Below are 24,635 nucleotides of genomic sequence, written 5' to 3'. Positions count from 1 at the left end.
ATGGACTAAATTCAAGTTAAATTCTCAAAGTGCATAAGAGGTATTGGAGCAGTATATACATGCTTGGATGTATACGAGGCCACATCAATGTGGTAAGTATTTCCCCATCCCAATCTTCTTTTCAAATGCTAAATGCTGGAAACAGCACTGTGTATAAGAATTAAAATCTTTCAGATGTGTACAAACAACAATAATGAACAAGAGCACATGCTGAAACATTTCTTTGCTGTTCTTACGTGGTCATCTGGAACTTCTTAGAGAGGGGTCCATCAACACTGAGGGGTCAGTTTTCAAAGCGGTGTACAGGGATTTAGCCGCACGACTCCTATTGACGTTAATGGGAGTCAAACGGGTAAATCCCTCCGCACCGCTTTGAAAATTTACTATTAAGCCTCTTGACTTCTCACTACATACTTTGATTGTAACACTAATCCATGGTTAACATAATTTTCCCGACAATAATGTCAAACATACTTTTGAAGTCAGTGAATTATAGAAATAGTTACCTCTTCCATAATTCTTTAAAGATGGCCATCAGATGGATTTCACAGTAGGTCTTTGCAACTGAAATTATTTTTTAATACAGGAAAGAAGGTATTTATTGCTCATTGGTAGAGAATTGATAGTCTGCTGCACACCCTAAGTATCTAAAGTTTTAGTTACACACCAATGCAACACATTGTAAGTGGTACAGCACATTCTAACTGTGCCCAGGAAGTGTTTCCCACCCCCACCCCTTTTTGCAATAATGTAGAAAAGGAAGCTGGAGTCAAGCACAGTGAAAATTACCTATCTTGTAACAGAATTGAGAGAAATATTGAAGCCTGATTACAGATTGTTACTTTTAGTGTTTAAATTCCATTGGTCTGGTAGACTGCAGCCTTGGCTACCTGTTTTTTTAAAGAGTCATTAAAAATATATAAATAGTCACCAAAGCTCCTGAGAACTTCATCTCCTACTTAGATATTCCCTTTAGATTATAAACTGTGTGGTACGGGGATCAAGTCTTTTATGTCTGTAAAGCACCTAGTAAACTTTTTTTATATAAATAATGAATAATTAATACTTCTATAAGCTAATGAATGTGGCACAATAAATTTGTGTTGGGTTACAGAATTTCTCTACATAATTATATTATCAGAGGATCATTCATAACATGGAAAATGTTTTGTTTGTTTGCAATTGGGGATGAGCTTTTCATCAAGAGAAAAAGAAAGGAGATATTTGTGATCACTTGAAATTCCTTTTTAAACAAGTCTACAGGAACAAGGCTTTTATTCTGTTACAGGGAAATTTAGTTGTCCTTATTTTTATATATATAATCAACTAACAGACAGAGTATACTGCCATTTAAGATTTCAAAGATGGTATTTTCCAAAAGGGGAAATCTAATCTTTGTTTCAGTCTATGACTGTATCAGCCAGTGAGCCAACAATCATAACTGTGTGATGGAAGAAAGAATTTAGGAACATGCATTCACCATAATTATGCTACAAAGATTGATCAAGAGCTATTAGAATTCAACTACTTGACAAACTTGCATTGATAAACTCTGGGGAGCATGAAGCCTTGTACATAAACCTACCTAGTGCAGGTGAGAGAATTTCAGTAAGGTCTGAAAAAATCTTACCTGTTGAATTGAATGAAAAGTTGCATCAAGGAGACCTGTACAAGAACCGGTATATTGGCTCTTCATTTTTATTCATTGTGCATAACATAACTAATGCCATGAGTATCAACAATAATATAGTGATGTAGATCACCTGAAATGTGTAGCTTAATTTTAAAAGAAGTTGTACTTATGAAGAATCAGTGGAGGTGTATGTGATTTGTTCATTTCTCTTCCTGCCTCCATCCATTCTAAATATAACTGAAACTTCAAAGAAAACGCTTTGAAATCAGATTAAAGGGCCATTGTGCACACATCTCCCACATATTGTTATCAGTAGAGTTTGCCCATGGACCAAGGGTAGACGTATGCCTCTGGAGATTAATTATGAGTAAATTTTCCATGTCTTAGCTGAACTTTGGAGTCTATTGTAATTCATTTAAAATTGTAAATTGTGTGTGTGCAAGTGAAATAATGGGAAGGTTTTTATGCGGCTTTTTTCCCTCCAAACCTCTTTGTTTGAAGTTTAATTTGGATGCACTTTAGCTGGACATTTTTCTTGCACTAGCAGTTGCACGTACAAATGATAGAATTTATAATGGCCACTTCCCCATTATGCCTTAAAATAACATTACCTCAGTGTTTGCAATAACCTTAACCCTGTATCTCTTACAGAGAATATCTAAGAGGCACAGTAAATATGTAGGGTTGGGGTTTTTTAAGTTACCTAAGAGCAACAGTTGTTTGTGTTAAGTATCTGTGCAATACCTGACTGTCTTGAATGAACGATACATCTTGTGGTTCACAGTACTCGGGGAGAGCAGCCTACATGGGGCCTCTAGTTCTCCTTCTGCTCAGGTGGATTGGGAATGGGTGAGCTGAGCAGAAGGAGAGTAGGAAGTAATCTACACCCGGTATCGGATGGGTACAGGTTACTTATTCCTGGAGCAAAGGGAAAACCAGGGGCCATATTGTGACTCTGAGTCATAGTATGGTCCCTGGTCTGCTCCTGAGTCCAAATCTATCCCTATGGCAGTGGGAAAGGTTTTAAAGAGTAACCACTGTGCATGTGCAAACCCATTCATTCTTGATTTGCACTCATAAGTGTGTTTTAGAGAGGCAAGGTCTGTCATTTATATGCACGAGTGATTGTGCCCAGATGAAAGCTATGGTGCAAAATTTGGCCCCAGATGGTTAATGACTGCGTACTTTCCGTTTTCCACTACACACGTTACAATAGCTTGTTATACTAGAGTACACAAACTAAACTTCAGTCTGGCATGAAATCTGAAATTATTTGAACTCCAGATTACTGTAGGTTTGTTAAAGAAATCAAAGTAACTGCAGCAAAAAGTTAAGATTATATGGTTCAAAAATAATATGCTTTATTGATTTTAATAGAAAACAAAGCAGCTGCAGTTGTTGGGGCGATATCTCTGTGCAGTCATGAAATGCCCTTTTCACAATTATAAACAGTCTGTGGATGTTCTCTTACGAAAGAATAATGTGAGTAAAGTGAAACTGGGTACAAGATGAAAAGGAGGACTTGCGGCACCTTAGAGACTAACCAGTTTATTTGAGCATGAGCTTTCGTGAGCTACAGGTACAAGATGTGAGTTACAGTTAAAAAACTTTAATAACTGGACATCTCTTGTATCCAGGATCAGGGTGCAAGAAAGAGCCTGGACTGATGTAATACAGAACGTGAGCAAAATTTGGTCTTTTTGTATCTGATACTGGTGCAGGTATGTTCCTAAAGAACGCAGAAAGCTGTATTATTATTATTATTATAGCACAATATGAGCTGTGCTGTTATTAGTGCTGAATCATGCATCTCATTAATCCAGCTTTTCATGAGATTACAACTTCAATATAAAAATTCCCTCTGGGCTCAAATTGTTGTAAACTTTCCTCGGGACTTTAATTAACCTTATCTTGGAACTGTGTATTTCTGTAAATAATGGGAAAGTTCATTTTTTGTGATGTACAGATGCACAAGTCCCAAATAATATACGTGCTCAGTTTTCCATAAGAGTATTTTCAGTGGACTAATATGATGACATGGCAATGTTGCTGCTGCTGGCTAAATCAACGTTTTTGCTGTTAGTCACTGAATAGCAACTTCACCGATCTTGACAGCTCTAGTAGTTGCCCCTGGGAAGGAGGAGGAGGAAAAACAGTCCATAAAGTTCCCATTGGTTTGAAAGCAGAAACATCTGCTGGAGTTATGAACAGTGTGTGAGCAGAGTTCCGTAACAGGAAAGCCTGCAGTTGATCAGCTGTGCCCTCAAAACAGGCATTACTGCAGTCAGTAGAATTTATTGCAGGGAAAGTTTAGGAGATATGGAGAAGATTAGGGGCAACAGCAAAACGTGTAAAAATATGTTTTTCTTTCATTGGTTGAATAAATAAGGCATTACCATAGCCAGCATTGTTTCATGTTTATATATTGGTGGTGAGTCGTGTAGGTTTTGCAATCTTCAACAGATGTCTAACTTCTTAATATTAAGGTTTTGGTTTGAGATAGTTTAAATCATCCTTAAGTTGTTGAGTAAGATCGACCACTGTGGTAATGATATACGTGAATACAATTTTACTATTGTATCCTGAAAATGCATGCTGCGTAAATGATGTCCTTAATTACCTACTGAACATTATATTGACTTCAGTGAATGTGGCAGATGCTTAGCACCCCATGGAAGAATCTCAGCACCTTGCAAAATGAGGCCCATAAAGAGTACAACACTGAATGTAATCTTTAAAAAATTAGGCCCTGGATTCATTTTGCTATGTGCCAGCTTTAAGAATGAAGTCATATGGCATTATGAGGGTGTCAGAAGCAGCTCCATAGTTGAGTTGTGTTAAGATATGCACTTAAAACTGGATTAAAAGCTCTTTATTTCACATGACATAAAGGTTTATGAATACCCTGTGCTGTTTGTTATAGAGGCGCCATTCTCTGTTTATGGTTACAGTTGTGTCTGCTTTGCTATTATAAACTCCTATTATTAGGGGTTTACAACATGGTTATAAAAATCTGCAATGAGCGGAAGCCTGGTACATAAAGGTCAGCCCTTAAGCAATATTTTTAAATCATTTTTAAATGGTAATTTTTAGGTTATGCAGATATAAAAATATTAGTTTTAGCTTTAATTAAGGTTGTTCAGTGGGTCTTGACATAAGTGCAAAGCTCTTGTCTTACCAAAGTAAAAATATTTTTCAGTCACATTTACTTCTGTCTTTTCTTAATTTGAATCATAGAATATCAGGGTTGGAAGGGACCTCAGGAGGTCATCTAGTCCAACCCCCTGCTCAAAGCAGGACCAATCCCCAACTAAATCATCCCAGCCAGGGCTTTGTCAAGCCTGACCTTAAAAACTTCTAAGGAAGGCGATTCCACCACCTCCCTAGGTAACGCATTCCAGTGTTTCACCACCCTCCTAGTGAAAAAGTTTTTCCTAATATCCAACCTAAACCTCCCCCACTGCAACTTGAGACCATTACTCCTTGTTCTGTCATCTGCTATCACTGAGAACAGTCTAGGTCCGTCCTTTTTGGAACCCCCTTTCAGGTAGTTGAAAGCAGCTATCAAATCCCCCCTCATTCTTCTCTTCCACAGACGAAACAATCCCAGTTCCCTCAGCCTCTCCTCATAAGTCATGTGTTCCAGTCCCCTAATCATTTCTGTTGCCCTCCGCTGGACTCTTTCCAATTTTTCCACATCCTTCTTGTAGTGTGGGGCCCAAAACTGGACACAGTACTCCAGATGAGGCCTCACCAATGTCGAATAGAGGGGAACGATCACGTCCCTCGATCTGCTGGCAATGCCCCTACATATACGTCCCAAAATGCCATTGGCCTTCTTGGCAACAAGGGCACACTGTTGACTCATATCCAGCTTCTCGTCCACTGTAACCCCTAGGTCCTTTTCTGCAGAACTGCTGCCAAGCCATTCGGTCCCTAGTCTGCGGCAGTGCATGGGATTCTTCCGTCCTAAGTGCAGGACTCTGCACTTGTCCTTGTTGAACCTCATCAGATTTCTTTTGGCCCAATCCTCTAATTTGTCTAGGGCCCTCTGTATCCTATCCAGCATATCTACCTCTCCTCCCAGTTTAGTGTCATCTGCAAACTTGCTGAGGGTGCAATCCACACCATTCTCCAGATCATTTATGAAGATATTGAACAAAACTGGCCCGAGGACCGACCCTTGGGGCACTCCACTTGATACCGGCTGCCAACTAGACACGGAGCCATTGATCACTACCCGTTGAGCCCGACAATCTAGCCAACTTTCTATCCACCTTATAGTCCATTCATCCAGCCCATACTTCTTTAACTTGCTGGCAAGAATACTGTGGGAGACCGTGTCAAAAGCTTTGCTAAAGTCAAGGAACAACACGTCCACTGCTTTCCCCTCATCCACAGAGCCAGTTGTCTCGTCATAGAAGGCAATTAGATTAGTCAGGCATGACTTGCCCTTGGTGAATCCATGCTGACTGTTCCTGATCACTTTCCTCTCCTCTAAGTGCTTCAGAATTGATTCCTTGAGGACCTGCTCCATGATTTTTCCAGGGACGGAGTCCTGTAGTTCCCAGGATCTGCCTTCTTCCCTTTTTTAAAGATGGGCACTACTTTAGCCTTTTTCCAGTCGTCCGGGACTTCCCCCGATCGCCATGAGTTTTCAAAGATAATGGCCAATGGCTCTGCAATCACATCTGCCAACTCCTTTAGCACTCTCTGATGCAGTGCATCTGGCCCCACGGACTTGTGCTCCTCCAGCTTTTCTAAATAGTCCCGAACAACTTCTTTCTCCACAGAGGGCTGTTCACCTCCTCCCCGTGCTGTGCTGCCCAGTGCAGCAGTCTGGGAGCTGACCTCGTTCGTGAAGACAAAGGCAAAAAAAGCATTGAGGACATTAGCTTTTTCCACATCCTCTGTTACTAGGTTGCCTCCCTCATTCAGTAAGGGGCCCACACTTTCCTTGACTTTCTTCTTGTTGCTAACATAGCTGAAGAAACCCTTCTTGTTACTCTTAACATCTCTTACTAGCAGCAACTCCAGGTGCTATTTGGCCTTCCTGATTTCACTCCTGCATGCCCGAGCAATATTTTTATACTCTTTCCTGGTCATTTGTCCAATCTTCCACTTCTTGTAAGCTTCTTTTTTGTGTTTAAGATCAGCAAGGATTTCACTGTTAAGCCAAGCTGGTCTCCTGCCATATTTACTATTCTTTCTACACATTGGGATGGTTTGTCCCTGTAACCTCAATAAGGATTCTTTAAAATACAGCCAGCTCTCCTGGACTCCTTTCCCCCTCATGTTATTCTCCCAGGGGATCCTGCCCATCAGTTCCCTGAGGGAGTCAAAGTCTGCTTTTCTGAAGTCCAGGGTCCGTATTCTGCTGCTCTCCTTTCTTCCCTGTGTCAGGATCCTGAACTCGACCATCTCATGGTCACTGCCTCCCAGGTTCCCATCCACTTTTGCTTCCCCTACTAATTCTTCCCAGTTTGTGAGCAGCAGGTCAAGAAGAGCTCTGCCCCTAGTTGGTTCCTCTAGCACTTGCACCAGGAAATTGCCCCCTACACTTTCTAAAAACTTCCTGGATTGTCTGTGCACCGCTGTATTGCTCTCCCAGCAGATATCAGGGTGATTGAAGTCTCCCAGGAGAACCAGGGCCTGCGATCTAGTAACTTCTGTTAGTTGCCGGAAGAAAGCCTCGTCCACCTTATCCCCCCTGGTCCGGTGGTCTATAGCAGACTCCCACCACAACATCACCTTTGTTGCTCACACTTCTAAACTTAATCCAGAGACTCTCAGGTTTTTCTGCAGTTTCATACTTGAGCTCTGAGCAGTCATACTGCTCCCTTACATACAATGCAACTCCCCCACCTTTTCTGCCCTGCCTGTCCTTCCTGAACAGTTTATATCCATCCATGACAGTACTCCAGTCATGTGAGTTATCCCACCAAGTCTCTGTTATTCCAATCACATCATAATTCCTTGACTGTGCCAGGACTTCCAGTTCTCCCTGCTCGTTTCCCAGGCTTCTTGCATTTGTGTATAGGCACTTGAGATAACCTGCTGATCGCCCCTCTTTCTCAGTATGAGACAGGAGCCCTCCCCTCTCGCGCACTCCTGCTCGTGCTTCCTCCCGGTATCCCACTTCCCCACTTACCTTTAGTTTATATGGTGCCTTCTGCTCCCCCCAGTGGGTATGGTTCCCCTGGTGTGAACTCCAGAGACCTAACTTTCAGGCCATTGTTCACAAACAGGTACAGGAGAGAGAAGTTTCACCTGTCATGTTATTCTAGGCCCCTGCATTTTGCTCCTTTAAAATCTCTAGTACTTCCTCCAGTATAAAGTTGCAGTTGCAGGATAATGCTGCCGTCACTAGGAGGTACAGTGACAGGGTGGTAATGACCCAAGGACCAGCAATCATGAGATTATATTAATCCTTGTAGTGGCGATCCCGGTGAAGGATGAGGCATCACTGCAATTTCTCTTTGTACCAGGCAAACTGCAATTTTTGTTCCCTGAAATTATATGTAAAAAAGATGTAAATATTGATGGCTTTGAAATTTCTCTAATTCAGCAAGAGTTAAGTAGCCTGAGTGTGCAAACTGAAGAAGTGGAGGGGTTACATTTTTTTTGTAGCAGCCTGTGCATGCTATTAAATTAGGAAATGGAAATGAAACTATTAATAAGCTAGCAAAAGGACCTGTTTTTCCCCCCTGTAGAAGAACAGTTCTCTTGTTCGTGTCTTTTGGATGACAGAGAGGCATAAAACTGAAGTATTAATGCCTCTTTAGTAATGTAAGATCCCATGACACTTCTCAGAAGAGATATGGTGTTGATTCCAATGATATGGTCAAATTCCAGCTAAGGTACTCTGCCTACCTAATTTCCTGCAATAGTTTCAGCTGATATAAACAGGTTTCAGAGTAACAGCCGTGTTAGTCTGTATTCGCAAAAAGAAAAGGAGTACTTGTGGCACCTTAGAGACTAACCAATTTATTTGAGCATGAGCTTTCGTGAGCTACAGCTCACTTCATCGGATGCAACAGAATGTTACACAGTCTTACCCTGTAAATCAGTTGTCACAGAAGTTGTATTTTACTGGTGGATGAAACAATCTCTGTGTGTAGCTTGTATATCGGTTTAAAGGTCAAACTGCTCTCCATTACATTCATGCAGCCTCATTGGGTGCAATCTTGTCAGTTGTAGATGACTACATAGGCTGCTCTTTGCAAAAGCAGGACAGTGATAACAAAATGATCCAGCAATGGTATTCCTGGAAGAGAATCAGCAAGGAGGATCCCACTTAAGGAAGTGGCATAAAATGAGCAAAAGAAGCAAAGACAGGTCTTTTTAAGTCCATAACAATCTTTATGGGCCGAGGCCTGTAAAAACTTGTGCATGTGAAGAACTATTGATTAATGGACTAGCTTTTTTTAGCTAGTTCAGGAGAACCCCAAAGCAATTACAAATGTAGGGCAAGTTCTGTTCAATTGCATCTTTTGTTCCAAAATATGTGTTTTATATTCAGCTTTTCATAATAAAAATAATCCCATTTCTAACTAACTGCACAGTGGTTGCATGATGTGTACCTCTATGTCTAATTTGCCTATTGTCTTTCCTAAAAAGTTGCTCTAGTTTCTCCCCTTTGGCTCTAAACAGCCTAGATCTCTCATGTTACCTGCCCAACTGTACATATATCACTCTGATAAAACATTAGCTATTTAGGTACATACGACAAATAACCAGTGTGTCATGTTTTTCATGAATAGATTGTTGTTACTATTGTAAAATTTAGTAATTTTATGAAATGGCTGCTGAGATGTAAATCATCTACTCCCCCCTGATTAAAAAGAAGCCAGTCAGTTGCCAAATCAGCTTCAAATAACTGCATTAGAGCCATGATGAGATGATCGTATTTGTTCCTGAAGCCAGGGAAGAAACTCAGTATTCAAGGTCGGTATGCATGCCAGTGCCTCAGGATAGGTTTTGTCACTGTAGCTTAACATAGCTCAACTTCTCTTAAAGTGGACAATTTGAAAAGTTTGTGCAGCAAGCCTATATCATTGACAGTGGCATTTGTCAGTGTGAAATCCCTCAAGACACATGGGAAGGGCTGTCATCTTTATTGAAGCTATTTTGTATGCTTGTTTAGAGCTTCAGGCTGAAAGAAGAAGAGCAAGTTGGGTTATCATAGTGTCTGCCTAGGAATAAATAATATGAATACTTCTAAGTTTTCAGAAGAGGAACTTCTTTAGCATTTACTCCATCTATACTCAGACTGATCTTGCTCTGTGTTTCAGTATAAACAGTCAGAGCTTCGTGAAAGAATGGATGTTGTCATACTAACATATATATGAGAAGGTACAGTTTAAAAAAAGCTGATTGAGAAATCTAAGTTCTTTTATCTTCTTTCTTTTCACAGTGGTTCCACCTGGGAGTCCTGGACCTATTACACGACATGAGTCGTATGATAGCTTAGCGTCTGACCATAGTGGTCAAGAGGATGAAGAATGGCTTTCCCAGGTATGGGTTTTGGGATCTGGGAGGAGGTGGGGGGGGCAGTTCTATATCCAGTTCTGAAGAGAAATGCATCCTATCCAGTACAAGTGAATTCCAAAGCTTTATTTAAAAAAAAAATGCTAAAGACCACAATACAGCAATATAACATGTAAACCTAATTTCAATCTTGACCTAAGTGGAATCAGTTTGATGGTCTCAGTGAATTCCTAGTGGATAGGTGTCCATGTTTTAACAAGCATAAACAAAGCCTACATCCTGTTGGTCCTAATTACATCCTTGGCAATCTCTGCATGGATCAGGAAGGACTGAATTGGTCATGGAGAATTATCTGCCTTCCCCAACCCTGCAGACGTTGTCCCTTTTGGTCAGGGTTAAACAAGGTTAGTATGGCAAAGTGAGACTACTCTGTTGTGACTTATGCTATACTCATTCTGCCCTAACATAAGGCGGAGGGTTAGTTGACTAAAGCATTTCTTTTTCTCTCTGACCGCCAGTCACCACCTTTCTCCAGCCCTAAATCTGTTCAACTGTTGCTGAATACAAACAAATGCACATAAAATGTAAACTTTCAAAAGTAATTGCCTCTTGACTTAGCTACTGACTTCTGAGTTAATGTTTCCCTCTGTAACAATAGATTACATGTTGCAAGAGTGAATGTTTCTGTTGTCTGAGGTGTTATCAACTGTTAAAGAGGAAAGTCAGATCTCTGGACTCAGGATTTGGCCAATAAGTGGAGACAGAATCAATTTTCAAATAATTTGGTGTAAACTATACATGTATTTGTAATTTTGGAAGGCATTCTGTACGGTTGGGACCATAAACATTTGAAACAAATTTAAGGAAACAGAAAGCAAATTTCTTTTTAAAACCTTTCTAGGTCATCTTTAAGTCATAACACTGAAAAGTAAAGATTGAAGAATATGATGTAATATCTTTATAATTCAGTTATTTTTAATGCATTGTCTAATGGTTGATAAGCTCTGTTGTTATAGAATATCCTAATTTAAGACTGGAAGGTTAGTTAACTGTAGTACTTTATGATGATCTCAATATGAATGAACTATTTTGCATACTAAGCCAAACCTTTACGTTTTTACTCAGGGAATATTCTCATTACATTCCGTGGGCGTTTTCCCTTAGTAAGAACAGGGTAAGGATTTCATGATTTGACTCAATGCAAAACTTCAGCTTACAAACACAGGATATAAATAATAAAGTGAAATTCCATTTCTGTAATTTTTTTAAGATTGACCTCTGAAATTTATTTTTGTAAGGGTTAAAAATGGTGAAAAATAATGTACCAAAACAATTATCCAGCACTTTCACAATTCATCCTGACAGGCAGCCTGAATTTTCTTCGGTTTGGATACATTACTATGTAGGTGTCATACTTCCAGTGCTTCTGTCCAGCTTTCACATTTTAATTTGGCACTATTTCAGATATATTGCATTGCCTCATGGATATGTTGAGGATCTGCTACATCCAGTGACTTTTAAACCATGTCTAGTATATTCTTCAAATAAGATTGCAGTCCTGCAACAGGTCTACACAGGTGTATACATCTGTGTCTCAGGAGCCCCAGTGACTGTAGGGATCCATTCACAGGGATCCAATTACAAAACCGTGGCCTAAGATTTCAGTTTTGGTTTCACATTGATATGTCAGACCCGGTGAAGTTGTCTCTATCTTGTCACAGCATAAAGACAAACGGTGAAATCCTAGCCCCGTTGATGTCAATGTGAGTTTTGCCATTGATTTCAATGGGGCCAGGATGTCATCTAGAGTTTTTAATAGTTTTCCAAATAATGTAACTACAGTGCAAATGTTATATCATAATCCATGTTCCAACATCATTTAGTTACTTTACAACTTAGCTCACATTACTTGTTGGGTTACTCTTCATTGTAGCAGGTGGCTCACAGAGCAAGAATAAAGTGGACATATAGCATATAGGATTGTGTGTTGCTAATAAAAAGATGATTCAAAGTAGTAATAGGAGCACAGCTCTACTCAAGTCTTGTCATAAATACTCTGTAATAGAGCAGCAAGTATATTTTATATGAAAAAAATTCCCAAATGAGGTTTCTTATTACACAAAAAGAGAAATCGGGAAGTGTACCAGGAATGCTTAGTTTTTGCTAAGTGAAAAGAGTGATGATATCTCTTTTGAACATGAAGATCGTAGCTTTCTCTAAGCAAGCCACTTTAGATTAAGCCCAAAGAGCATGTATGTTTTTCAAAATTAAAGTGTTGTTATCAACAGTAACAGCATGCAGTGAAAAAACACTGCCCTTCACTTCAACTTTTCAATTAGAACAGTGGGTAATGTGTGCTGTCAGTGTGAAGTAGATACAATATGTTTGTCCTGCACACAACAGGAGAGTGAATAGGAACATCTGGCCATAGCCTCGCTAAAATTTCAAAGGCATCTGTTTACCTCTCGGCTCTGTGACACTGATGGTTTCAAGCTTAAAATATACAGAATGCCTTATCTGTGGCCTAATTTACATTTCTGCATAAAAGCTACTTAGATTGACTGTAGAGGTTTATAATTTGAGTTACCCCAAGATAAATGGAAATATGGAGGTAGTACTACACAGACTATGCTTTTGTCCTCCCAGGCTTGCAAATAATTGCCTTGGAATAATATTTTTTAAGCCTTTAAAATGATCTTGTGTAAGAATCAGAAGTCACCTAAAGCACAGAAATTTGATAATAGTTAGAGAAAATTGTAAGATGCTAAGCAGGAAGGCACATCTATATGTAACAAAACTACCGAAAGATGTCTTCAGTGTGCTACATTCTATTTGTTTGCGGAGTAATTTATTGTTTTAATAGAAAATGGTAGGAATTTAGTAGGCTATTTGATTTTGTGCTTTTGAAAATACCTGTTCACCAAAATTTAAAAATCAGAAACTCTAACAGGAAAAGAAAACATTAAAGTGTCTTTGCATATGCTGTTGTTCTTAACTATGTCTTAATGGTCTTGTACTCATGGCTGGGTTGGCCTGTTCATTCTAAGGGTCTACTTTCACAATTACATAACTTTTCAGAACAAAAATGACTAATTGAAATTCTCATGCTATTTTGCCTTCTTAGAGATCACTTTGTTAAAGTGTTTGAAAAACTTGATGATCATCTGGTTTTGAGGTGTCAGTATGAAAAAAGCCATTTTTCACATGCCCCAAAATATTTTGCATGCTCTTTCTTGTTTTGCTTACTGAAAATGACCTATTCTGTAAGATTCAGACAGGCCATGGATTTAGTTTCCCATTAAGAGCAAGTATCTTTTAATTCAAGGAAGAAATTTGTTTAAAGTTATTTGCAAACATCAGAAATTTGCACTTTCTATACTCTCCTCTCCATTTTAAAGTATGTATGGAAGTATGGGCCTCAGGTTATGTATATATGCACTAGTACATGGAACATAAACCCTTTTGCTTTTGCTTAAATGGTCAGACTGAATGCATATATGTTAAACATTTAGCTGTCTTGCTAAAGTAAGTGTATTGTAGATACGTGGTTGTATTGTATATATGTGGTAATGTGTGTATGGCTGGAGCTGTATGATCTATTACAAATGATGTTGTTTTTCGGCAAGATGGTCTGTGCCAGCAGAAGCTTCAGAAATGCCAACAGTAATTATCAACTTTGTTTTGAAATACAATTCACACTTTATACATGTGAAGAAGTGCTTTTTACATTGTGAACTTTCAGAACGATGCACTGAACAAAATTGTAACAGCTTGCTCTTAAAGAGAGGTCTCCCTGACCTGGTCAGGATTAAAGTTGTTGACAAAGATGTATGGGGGAAGGTTTTCAGTTGCTTCACTTGGTCTAGGTGGACAAAGACTGAATTATGTTCTTCTGTTGTTGTCACCAAAAATTGTAAACTGTTAATTTTGTAGCTATGGAATTTATTTTGCAATGGTAAGAACAAGGTAAAAACTTGGTCATATGAAATGACAGTCATGGTGAATGTCATGGGCTCCAGAACAATGAAAGAAGATTCAGAGATTTTGTCTCCTAGAAATTTTTATAAAATTGAAATGATCAAGAGAAGTTGTTTTCTGATCTTGAGCAACACATAGGCCTTAATTTTCAAAGTCAGATGGCTTAATAACATTTCTGACTCCCGCATATAGCTGCTCAGATTAGCACATAGGTTTAAAACAGGAATTCGGGTGCCTAAGTGCCCATATGAACATGCAGATACAAGGTTTGGACATGATGTGTAGGAGCCCAGATTTGAAAATTTGATTCACTGTAGATTTTTTTATTTTGAAGGGTTAAAATGCTGTTAATTTCTAAAATAGTTTAACCCAGAATCCAGTTTAGGTTCTACACTCATTTAATTCCTGATCATTGGCTGAATCCTTCAAGGTGCAGAGTGTCTCCTTGTCCATTTCTGAGTGCCTTCATCTGCCATTGACACCACGGGACTGAGGGTTCTCAAAGCTTTGTAGGAGGCCCTTTATAGAATCAGATCTTATATAAGCAAAGCCATTCTGTATTTTGCTCTGTTGAAATGTCTTCTAAGGAAATGGAGCAAAATGCCTCTCTCCAGTTTGGTTGCCCTGGGATTCTAGAGGGCTCATGAGATTGAGGGAATTTCTCAATATGGTGTACAATATTCTTCTAGGTTGAAATCGTGACTCACACTGGACCTCACAGACGCCTATGGATGGGCCCCCAGTTCCAGTTCAAAACGATTCATCCCTCAGGTCAAACAACGGTCATTTCATCCAGTTCTTCTGTGCTGCAGTCACATGGTCCAAGTGACACCCCACAGCCTCTTCTGGACTTTGATACAGATGACCTTGATCTCAACAGTCTCAGGTAACAATAAAGTTAATTTTACAAGAATGTTTCGTAGTTATTTACACACAGATTAGCCAATTGCTCAAATAAATTCTTCCACGTAAATACATAACTATTAATATCAAGCTTGTTTGGATCAGATGCTTAGACTATCACATGCCTTGTTAATGATAAAAGTTCATCTAGGACAAAGTGATGATCAGAATTTCTATCCAAATGTCTTTAGTGGTCGCCTAGATTCCCTTCTGATGCCGCTTCTTGCCTGAATAACAATGGAATATGTGCAAAGTCCAGTTGTCTTGTTCTGTTGCACTTAAGCTCTAAAATGTTCAGTGCTTCATTGCCTTTCACAGTTTCTGCATTGCTTAGCAACATCATTTCTATAACATGACTAGGAGCATCAGGGTGTAGATTTATAGCCTGCTGACTATAAAGGGGTCAGTGTGTTGGAACACTAAGTGAACTACTGGAATGTCTTTTTTCCCCCCTTTTCCATCTTCTTTTGTTTCCTTGTTCAGTGTATTATGTAAAATTCTGGTACTAGATTTGAACCTAGAGATGCCTCGAAAACCTTTTCCCTCATGTATGCTTTTTTTGTCATTGGCAAAATCACATTGTATGATGGAAGTGTGTTTTTATCTGCCTCTGCCAACAGCAAGAACATCTCAATACAACAAAACAAAAGTCGCTGCTTGAGTTGGTTCATGACTTCTGTTTCTTCTTAAAGAGTAACTCATATCCTTGCCTTTTTTCAGTTTACTTTGTATGGGTTTGCTTTGTTTTCCTCCATTCTTATTTTTAAGATTTCCTAACATTATTAACCACTTTCTGGGAGCAGCTGACTTCCTTGTAATGTGTCAACAGTTGCTAATAGATTATCAGAAGGTGTCAGAGTGAGACCTAGTGCTGTTACTCTGCTGAAAATGGGTATAATAAGTAGTTCATCTCAATATGTTTCCCCAAAACTTTCAGATGTTAGTTGTCCTCAGTTTCATTAATTTAAAGTTATCAATCTTTGAATGTGGGCTTTCTGAGGGGAGGTTGTTAGTATTTATTGGTAGCCAGTGATTTTTAAAAAGTGCCATATTCGTCATAAATTTCTGCTTCCCCTATGATAGCTAGAAAGAGTTAACAAGCTTAACAAGTCTACGACTTTCAGAGCCAACAGATGATTCTGGAACCTAAAGTTTCATGGTATTGGCTCTCTGGGATTTAGACCGTATTCCCATCTCCCACGAATAAAACAGTGCAAGTGTGGAAGATGACCAACCCTGCTGAAAATTATGCAAACTCTCCTGGGCCCTGAACTTGATGTGAATAATCTTTACTCATGTGAGTAGGCCCATTGCCTTCAATTACATTGCCCCCTGTGTAAGGATATTCCAGATTGGACTCTTAATGTGTATACCTGGCTTTCTAAGATTCTTTGGAACCCAGCCAGCTGATGTCCCGATGCTGGATATTTAAATAATTATATGTATATGTATATATATATAAAAATCACTGATTAAATGAAGAAGGATGTATGCTGGCAGGAGAGTGGGTAGTTAAAAACATAACCTTTCCATCCTCACACAAACCAGTTTTGCCTGCCGAGCCAAAGGACTTGTACCATACCTGTGGGCAATAAGGGGAATTTGTGGAGCTAGGGTTTTCTTTTTTTCTTTCTGGCTTTCTAAGAGCTCTAATCTTAAGAAAAAGTATGGAGATACTTAATTTTCATGAAATTTATCATCCATTGATTGGATCCACACACCAGTGGAAAATAAAAGCTTTCAACGCTTGGTTGATTTTAGAATAAATAGTTCTTTAATTGATTGGACTTGTTCAGTTTTCTTGATTTAAGAACGGCCTTAACGAGCAGTGATTTTGACGCAGGTGACACATATGATTTTAAATTTTAGGATTCAGCCTGTTCGCTCTGAACCTGTTAGCATGCCAGGATCATCACGTCCGATTTCTGATCGCAGAGGAGTTTCAACGGTGATCGATGCTACCTCAGGTAGAAAACACGTGTTTTGATTGACATTAATGGCATTTGTCAAACTTTTATTTATTTGCTTAGTAACATGTTGTTTAATCGTATATCTAATCATATATCTAATCATATATTTAAAGAGCTGTCAAAATTTTCAGATCTACTGTAGGGTCTGTGCTATCTTATATTTAATTAACTTATATTGAAACCTACCAGGATGATGACTCATTTTGCCTTTGATCATTTGAATGTGAAGGAGCAGTACTGGTATAAAATCTAAATACAATATATGTGTTCAGTTTACTTAAACAGAATATCAAAGTGCCTGATGTAAAGAAAGAGAAGGTGTGTCAGGGCTAACACAGGAATACTTTTATTAGTGAAAGCATAAAGTTTAGAAAATCATTACACTAATAATCTCTGTCTATCAGGGTTATAAATTACCTACCAATGAAAAATATCCTTGTATATATTAGCAATGTCTGTGAGTGAACACTGCCTATCAGATAAACTAATCAATGTTTCTTTAGCAGGAATATTTTTCACTGACTCTTTTTGCAATGGAGAACAACTTTAAATAAACCATGATTATTTCAATATCAGCATAATAATATATGTAGTATAAAGTTTTCTGCCCTTGTTTCTTAGTGCCATGGTATGCTATGTATAAAGAAACAAGAGCAGTGGGATTTTATACTCCAGTGCAGCTGTATAGAATGTGAAGGTTGCACACAGCAGGATTTTGTCAAATAAAATCTCTCACAAGTAGAATTATTAAACACACAGCATTAGTCAACCAGTCGAGTCAGAGAGGATTTTAATCTTTAGCGATTTGAAAATCCCTAGAGACTGCTGATTGGATTGAGGTTTAAACTGTAAAAGGAAACTGCAACACATAAAGAAACTGATTTGTGAAGGGTGTTTTAAAGAGAGTTAAAATGAAAGCTCCTGTTCCGGACTCTGTTTGCTATAGATATAAATTCTGAATCCAAGATGGTACTTTTGTGTGCCAGATCTATTTATTTTGGTGTCTTTTTCTAGATCCGTGTTTATAATTAAGTGTAGCAATTACATTCACACTCCATAGTTAAGGTTATGTCATCACTGACATTATAAATCCCTATTTTCAGACATTTTAAAGTTGTTAAATTAACCCTGCTTGAAACTAGGCAGACATCTGGGGCTGCGTCCTGGGAATATTTTTAATAAATGTATATGAAATATTGAGAAAATTGTCTTGGCTATATAGGGAAACCTACAAATATCCAAACCGATGCATTTTTGTTAGTAGTTCATCTGAAAAATGTCATCTTTTAAAAATAAAATTTAACAGATTTAGATCATAATGGTAATCTCGGTCAGTATATTTGAAATTTTGAAAACCAAATTATTAATGTTTTAGGCTATTCCACCCTACAAATCCAACCATGGCAGCTGTCCAGCATATTTAGGGGCATTTGCAGGGTGGCTAGAACAATACAAATAACGAACTGTGACCTAAGTCCTTAGCTAGTCTGTAACATGATTCTGTAACCAAGTTGTTCCATCTACACTACAGACAATAAACCATGCAAGCAGATGGCTACCTCTCTGTGCTAAATAACCCTCTTCTGTAGTGTAGATGGGGCCTTTGTATAAAGGGGCTCATATGCACGTGATGAAGCTTTTTTTGGTGATGCTTTTAACATGTGTGTCCACGTTAAAATTAGTGTATATTGTTATAAGTCTAAAATATATTTCTCGTACAACAATGCAGTTTTGTTATAATACCTCATAAGTTTCTTACAAACAATCCATGGATTTTGCCAGTGGCATGCTGATAGCAATATTTGATTTAAATCCACTTCCAAACAGTTTGGATTTGCAATGATTTTTGATTCAGAGACTTTAACCTCTATTTGAAGCCTTTGTATTGGCTGAGCCCTGGTTCTTTCCCATGCAGAAACTCTTTAGTACAGATAGATGTGCCAGATTACGTTTGATGGTTTAGTGATGTGGCCTCTCCTAAAGGGTTAAGGAGATACAAGAAAATGCATGCACTTTTTCTCAAGGTTTCATTCTGCACTTGAAACGGAGTCCAGCAGATGAGAGACAGACTATTTAGCACTCATTCTCTCTTCCTATAATCTTTTCATTTAAAAAAAAATGCTTCATGGATGTGTGCAGCAAATTACATTAAACTCAGTTTTGAATGTAAGGATTTTATTTTAAATACCATTCTTGAGCTGCATTAAATTTTTGTCTTCAAAAGTCCAGTACTGCAAATATTCTTATTTCCTGCTGATATTACCAAGGCACGTCCTAAATGGCTTACATTCTTTATGAAAACAAGTTTATTGGAAAATACCTTTTTAGGTTTGAAAGGTTTTTTTTTCTTTAAGTAGGTCATAAATTTTTTATTACCTAACCTGAACCAGGAAGTGATTCTTCAGTTCTGACCCATACATTTGAGTCTGTTGCACTTTATGAAGATGCTTATCTGGTTGTTTGATTGCCTGTTGCTTAGAGATGTGACCAGTGTGGCGCCCCTCTTATCAAGTGCTATCACTTGGTCTTGCCATCAAAAGATTACAAGTACAGTTTATCATCTTTGATTATTCTTGCAGCGCATTTAATAGCTCACACACACTCAACCTTCCCCACCAACCCCCTGCTGGTGACAGCTCTGTCTTTGTGTTTAAAACGACAACAGTGTACGTATTTTTATTATGATAACTTTTATAGGTATGTCAGGAAAACCATGCTATCATGTAATATGTTCTGGCGCAGAGGATTTAAAATAATTCTTAATTTTAAAAAGTATAGGCCACCTGCAGTGATGTAAATCAGGAAGATCTCCAATGAGAGCCAGGGAGTTATACCAGAATAAAATTAAAGTTACTGAATATAGAATCAGGCCCATTTCTGTAATAAAGAAGTGAGATCTAATTATTATGTTAGACAGAATTTAGTAAATTATATTTAAATTATGGAAGGGCTATTTTTAACAGCAAAGATTGGAGGTAGGTTTCGTTGGGTTTCTTTAATGAAAATGACTTTATTTGCTCAATTTATATTTAAATCCTTTTGATCGGTTAACATTTTGATAAAGAGTGACCTTGGGTAAAGTTAAACGTTAGGGTTTACCTTTTGGTAAAGGATAAATGATTTTTTGTTTGTTTTGGGGTGGTTGTTTTTTTTGCAGTATGCAACCAAATTTGCATACATGTGTTGATTTCAGTCCCTAATGTTGACGCTTGTTCTGTTACTGCAATCTGATGAGGATGTTGTGTTTCTGAATCACTTGTTTCTCTGCTCTGAGAAGGTTCTGGGTATTGGTGATTATGGAGAGCTATCCCCAGGCTACATGTGCACAAAGAGCAGACCAAATACTGCCTGTATCTTGGAGTATCTCCTTATTGTGGAAATATGATTCACGTGAATATACATAGCAGTCTAGGTACTGAATTTGGTGAGGTGCATAAATACTCCTGTTCGTTATCATCTTCTGTTATAGAGGCCCTAATTCATGCATCAGGTTATATTGTGCAGTAGGCTCTCTCTCAAAAATCATTTATTGCAACCTGCCCCTACCAGAAAAGCTTGTATAAAACGTATATATTGCCTATTCTACAAATACATTAGAAGCAAGAGGAAGACCAAGGACAGGGTAGGACTGTTACTCAATGAAGGGGGAAAAACAATAACAGAAAATGTGGAAATGCCAGAGGTGCTAAATGACTTCTTTGTTTTGGTTTTCACCAAGAAGGTTGGCAGTGATTGGATGGCTAACCTAGTGAATACCAGTGAAAATGAAGTAGGATCAGAAGAGGCTAAAATAGGGAAAGAACAAGTTAAAAATTACTTAGACAAATTAGAGGTCTTCAAATCACCAGAGCCTGATGAAATGCATTCTAGAATACTCAAGGAGCTGACGGAGGAGATATCTGAGCCATTGGCAATTATCTTTGAAAAGTCATTGAAGATGGGAGAAATTCCAGAAGACTGGAAAAGGGTAAATATAGTGCCCATCTATAAAAAGGGAAATAAGGACAACCCAGGGAATTACAGACCAGTCAACTTAACTTCTGTACCCAAAAAGTTAATAGAGCAAATAATTAAGCAATCAATTTGAAAACATCTAGAAGATAATACGGTGATAAGTAACAGTCAGCATGGATTTGTCAAGAACAAAACATGTCAAACCAACCTGATAGCTTTCCTTGAGAGGGTAACAAGCCTTGTGGATAGGGGGCAAGCGGTAGACATGATATATCTTGACTTTAGTAAGGCTTTTGATACTGTCTCGCATGACTTCCTCATAAACGAACTAGATAGAGCTACTACAAGGTGTGTGCAAAACTGGTTGGAAAATCATTCCTAGAGAGTAGTTATCAGTGGTTCACAGTCATGCTGGAAGGACATAACGAGTGGGGTCCTGCAGGGATCAGTTCTGGGTTTGGTTCTGTTCAATATCTCCATCAATGATTTAGATAATGGCATAGAGAGTAAACTTATAAAGTTTGCAGACGATACCAAGCTGGGAGGGGTTGCAAGTGTCTAGGAGGATAGGATTAAAATTCAAAATGATCTGGACAAACTGGAGAACTGGTCTGAAGTAAATAGGATGAAATTCAATAAGGACAAATGCAAAGTACTCCATTTAGGAAGGAACAATCAGTTGCACACATACAAAATGGGAAATGACTGCCTAGGGAGGAGTACTGCAGAAAGGGATCTGGGGGTCATAGTGGACCACGAGCTAAATATTAGTCAACAGTGTAACGCTGTTGCAAAAAAAGCGAACATCATTCTGGGATGTATTAGCAGGAGTGTTGTAAGCAAGCATTCTTACAACTACAATACCTACCTGCTGAAATAAAGAAACAGATTGACAGAGCCAGAAGACCCAGAAGTCACCTACTACAGGACAGGCCCAACAAAGAAAATAACAGAACGCCACTAGCCATCACCTTCAGCCCCCAACTAAAACCTCTCCAATGCATCATCAAGGATCTACAACCTATCCTGAAGGACGACCCATCACTCTCACAGATCTTGGGAGACAGGCCAGTCCTTGCTTACAGACAGCCCCCCAACCTGAAGCAAATACTCACCAGCAACAACACACCACACAACAGAACAACTAACCCAGGAACCTATCCTTGCAACAAAGCCCGTTGCCAACTGTGTCCACATATCTATTCAGGGGACACCATCATAGGGCCTAATCACATCAGCCACACTATCAGAGGTTCGTTCACCTGCACATCTACCAATGTGATATATGCCATCATGTGCCAGCAATGTCCCTCTGCCATGTACATTGGTCAAACTGGACAGTCTCTACATAAAAGAATAAGTGGATACAAATCAGACGTCAAGAATTATAACATTCAAAAACCAGTTGGAGAACACTTCAATCTCTTTGGTCACTCGATTACAGACCTAAAAGTTGAAATTCTTCAACAAAAAAACTTCAAAAACAGATTCCAACGAGAGACTGTGGAATTGGAATTAATTTGCAAACTGGATACAATTAACTTAGGCTTGAATAGAGACTTGGAGTGGATGGGTCATTACACAAAGTAAAACTATTTCCCCATGTTTATTCCTCCCCCCCCCCCCACCCCCGTTCCTCAGACATTCTTGTCAACTGCTGGAAATGGCCTACCTTGATTATCACTACAAAAGGTCCCCCCCCCCCCACTCTCCTGCTGGTAATAGCTCACCTTAAGTGATCACTCTTGTTACAGTGTGTATGGTAACACCCATTGTTTCATGTTCCCTATGTATATAAATCTCCCCACTGTATTTTCCACTGAATGCATCCGATGAAGTGAGCTGTAGCTCACGAAAGCTTATGCTCAAATAAATTTGTTAGTCTCTAAGGTGCCACAAGTACTCCTTTTCTTTTTGCGAATACAGACTAACACGGCTGCTACTCTGAAAAAAGACATGAGAAGTAATTATTCCACTCTACTCTGCGCTGATTAGGCCTCAACTGGAGTATTGTGTGCAGTTCTGGGCACCACATTTCAGGAAGGATGTGGACAAATTGGAGAGAGTCCAGAGAAGAGCAACTAAAATAATTAAAGGTCTAGAAAACATGACCTATGAGGAAAGGTTGAACAAATTGGGTTAGCGTAGTCTGGAGAAGAGAAGCCTGAGAGGGGACATGATAACAGTTTTTCAAGTACATGAAAGGTTGTTACAAGGAGGAGGGAGAAAAATTGTTTTTCCTAACCTCTGAGGACTAGAAGCAATGGACTTCAATTGCTGCAAGGGAGGTTTAGGGTGGACATTAGGAAAAACTTCCTAACTGTCAGGGTGGTTAAGCACTCACAAGGTCCCTTCCGGTCCTATGATTTTATGATTCGAGCCATAAAACTCTTAAGTATGTCCGTGCTGCTGTCCCTCAGTCAGTGCTCAGTCTGTATTTTTCAATGTACCACCTTTGCTGGACGTTCGCTAAGCATGTAGCACAAAGTGATTTCCATGGACTCCTGGGTGTGGGGATTAGAGTTGTTGTGGGGTGTACGGTACGAATCTCCAAGCTGTGATTCAGCATGCAGCAGACCCAGGGGAGCTGATGAATATGGGGCTAATGAATTACAAAGAGCTTCAACAATTTCATTTGATAGTTTGTAAATGGAGTGAAAGAGAGCTTGGCCGCTGCACAAGTAGAGTATGCAGGCCTACATCTCTATAGCATCAGTTGTGTGGTCACCATATTATTGTGAATGTTTACTGTGAAATATAAACACCACAGCTAGTTCTTCTCAATACCATATAGTGAAAGGAACCTTGTCCAGTGTCTACGTTCAAAGATGTTCAGAGCTTAATATCTGCTCTTTAGGAGTTCCATTTTCAAAAGTGACTTAGGCACTTGGACCCTAAGTGCCATTGACTTTCAGTTAGACTTAAGCTGCTAAATGCCTACATCGTTTTTGAAAATGGAACTTAGACTCCTAAGTAACTCAGATGCTTTTGAAAATTTTACCCTTAGTTTGCAGGTAATATTTCAAAACTGATAGCTGAACCAGGAGGCAATACTATACATGATCCTCCTAACATAATTAGATTAAAATTAAATAGACGTAAGAATTTTAAAATATCTTGTGTAAAATTAAAGCCATAGATGAACAACTTTGCCAGTATTGCTTTTCTAAGCAATGCCATAATTTATATATATAAGCGAATGAATGCTCTATTTTAGAAAATTCCTAATGGACTGGATAGAAGTAAATGAAATAAGTCACACTGAATGAAGGTAAATAAGAGATTCTTTGATGCAAGTGATAACATCAGAAGAGTACTTTAGTAATAGCACACTAAATATATCAAGAAATATTTCATAGAACCAACTATAATAAAATGGATATTTTGTGTAAGGATATTATTTTGACGTACTAAGATGTTTATATTAATATTTTGTCCTAAAGTATAATGTTGTAATGGAACAACTTTGATTCCCTGAAAAAATATTATTGTAAAAAAACTAAAATGAACAATGATGAAGATTATGCGAGTCAAATGTAAAGGTACAGTATTTCAGTAGGATTATTATCTAAGTGCAGATGTGAATGGTTTTATTTCTTCTGCATTTCAGTATTTTTTTTAGATCAATGAGGGATATAAACTTATTTACATTATAACTGTATCTTTAAATATAAGAGTTAGCAAAAATGTCTTCAGTAAGATGTCCC

At 38.5% G+C, this 24,635-nt stretch overlaps 1 protein-coding gene across 9 annotated transcripts in view; it reads left to right on the top strand.

Annotated features, from left to right (window-relative positions):
* BCAS3 (BCAS3 microtubule associated cell migration factor) overlaps positions 1–24,635 on the top strand; it is a 489,647-nt gene that overhangs the window by 211,358 nt on the left and 253,654 nt on the right. For all 9 annotated transcript variants that reach the window (XM_074974373.1, XM_074974376.1, XM_074974372.1 and 6 more), the window contains 3 exons: positions 10,050–10,150; positions 14,791–14,987; positions 16,874–16,971. In XM_074974373.1, coding sequence (XP_074830474.1) covers positions 10,050–10,150; positions 14,791–14,987; positions 16,874–16,971 — 396 coding nt within the window. The remainder of the gene's footprint in view (positions 1–10,049; positions 10,151–14,790; positions 14,988–16,873; positions 16,972–24,635) is intronic.

This window comes from Natator depressus, chromosome 17 (genome assembly GCF_965152275.1).
Source record: "Natator depressus isolate rNatDep1 chromosome 17, rNatDep2.hap1, whole genome shotgun sequence".
Lineage (NCBI taxonomy): Eukaryota > Metazoa > Chordata > Testudines > Cheloniidae > Natator > Natator depressus.
Note: the sequence above shows the minus strand (reverse complement) of the source record. Positions and strands in the feature narration are given on the sequence as shown.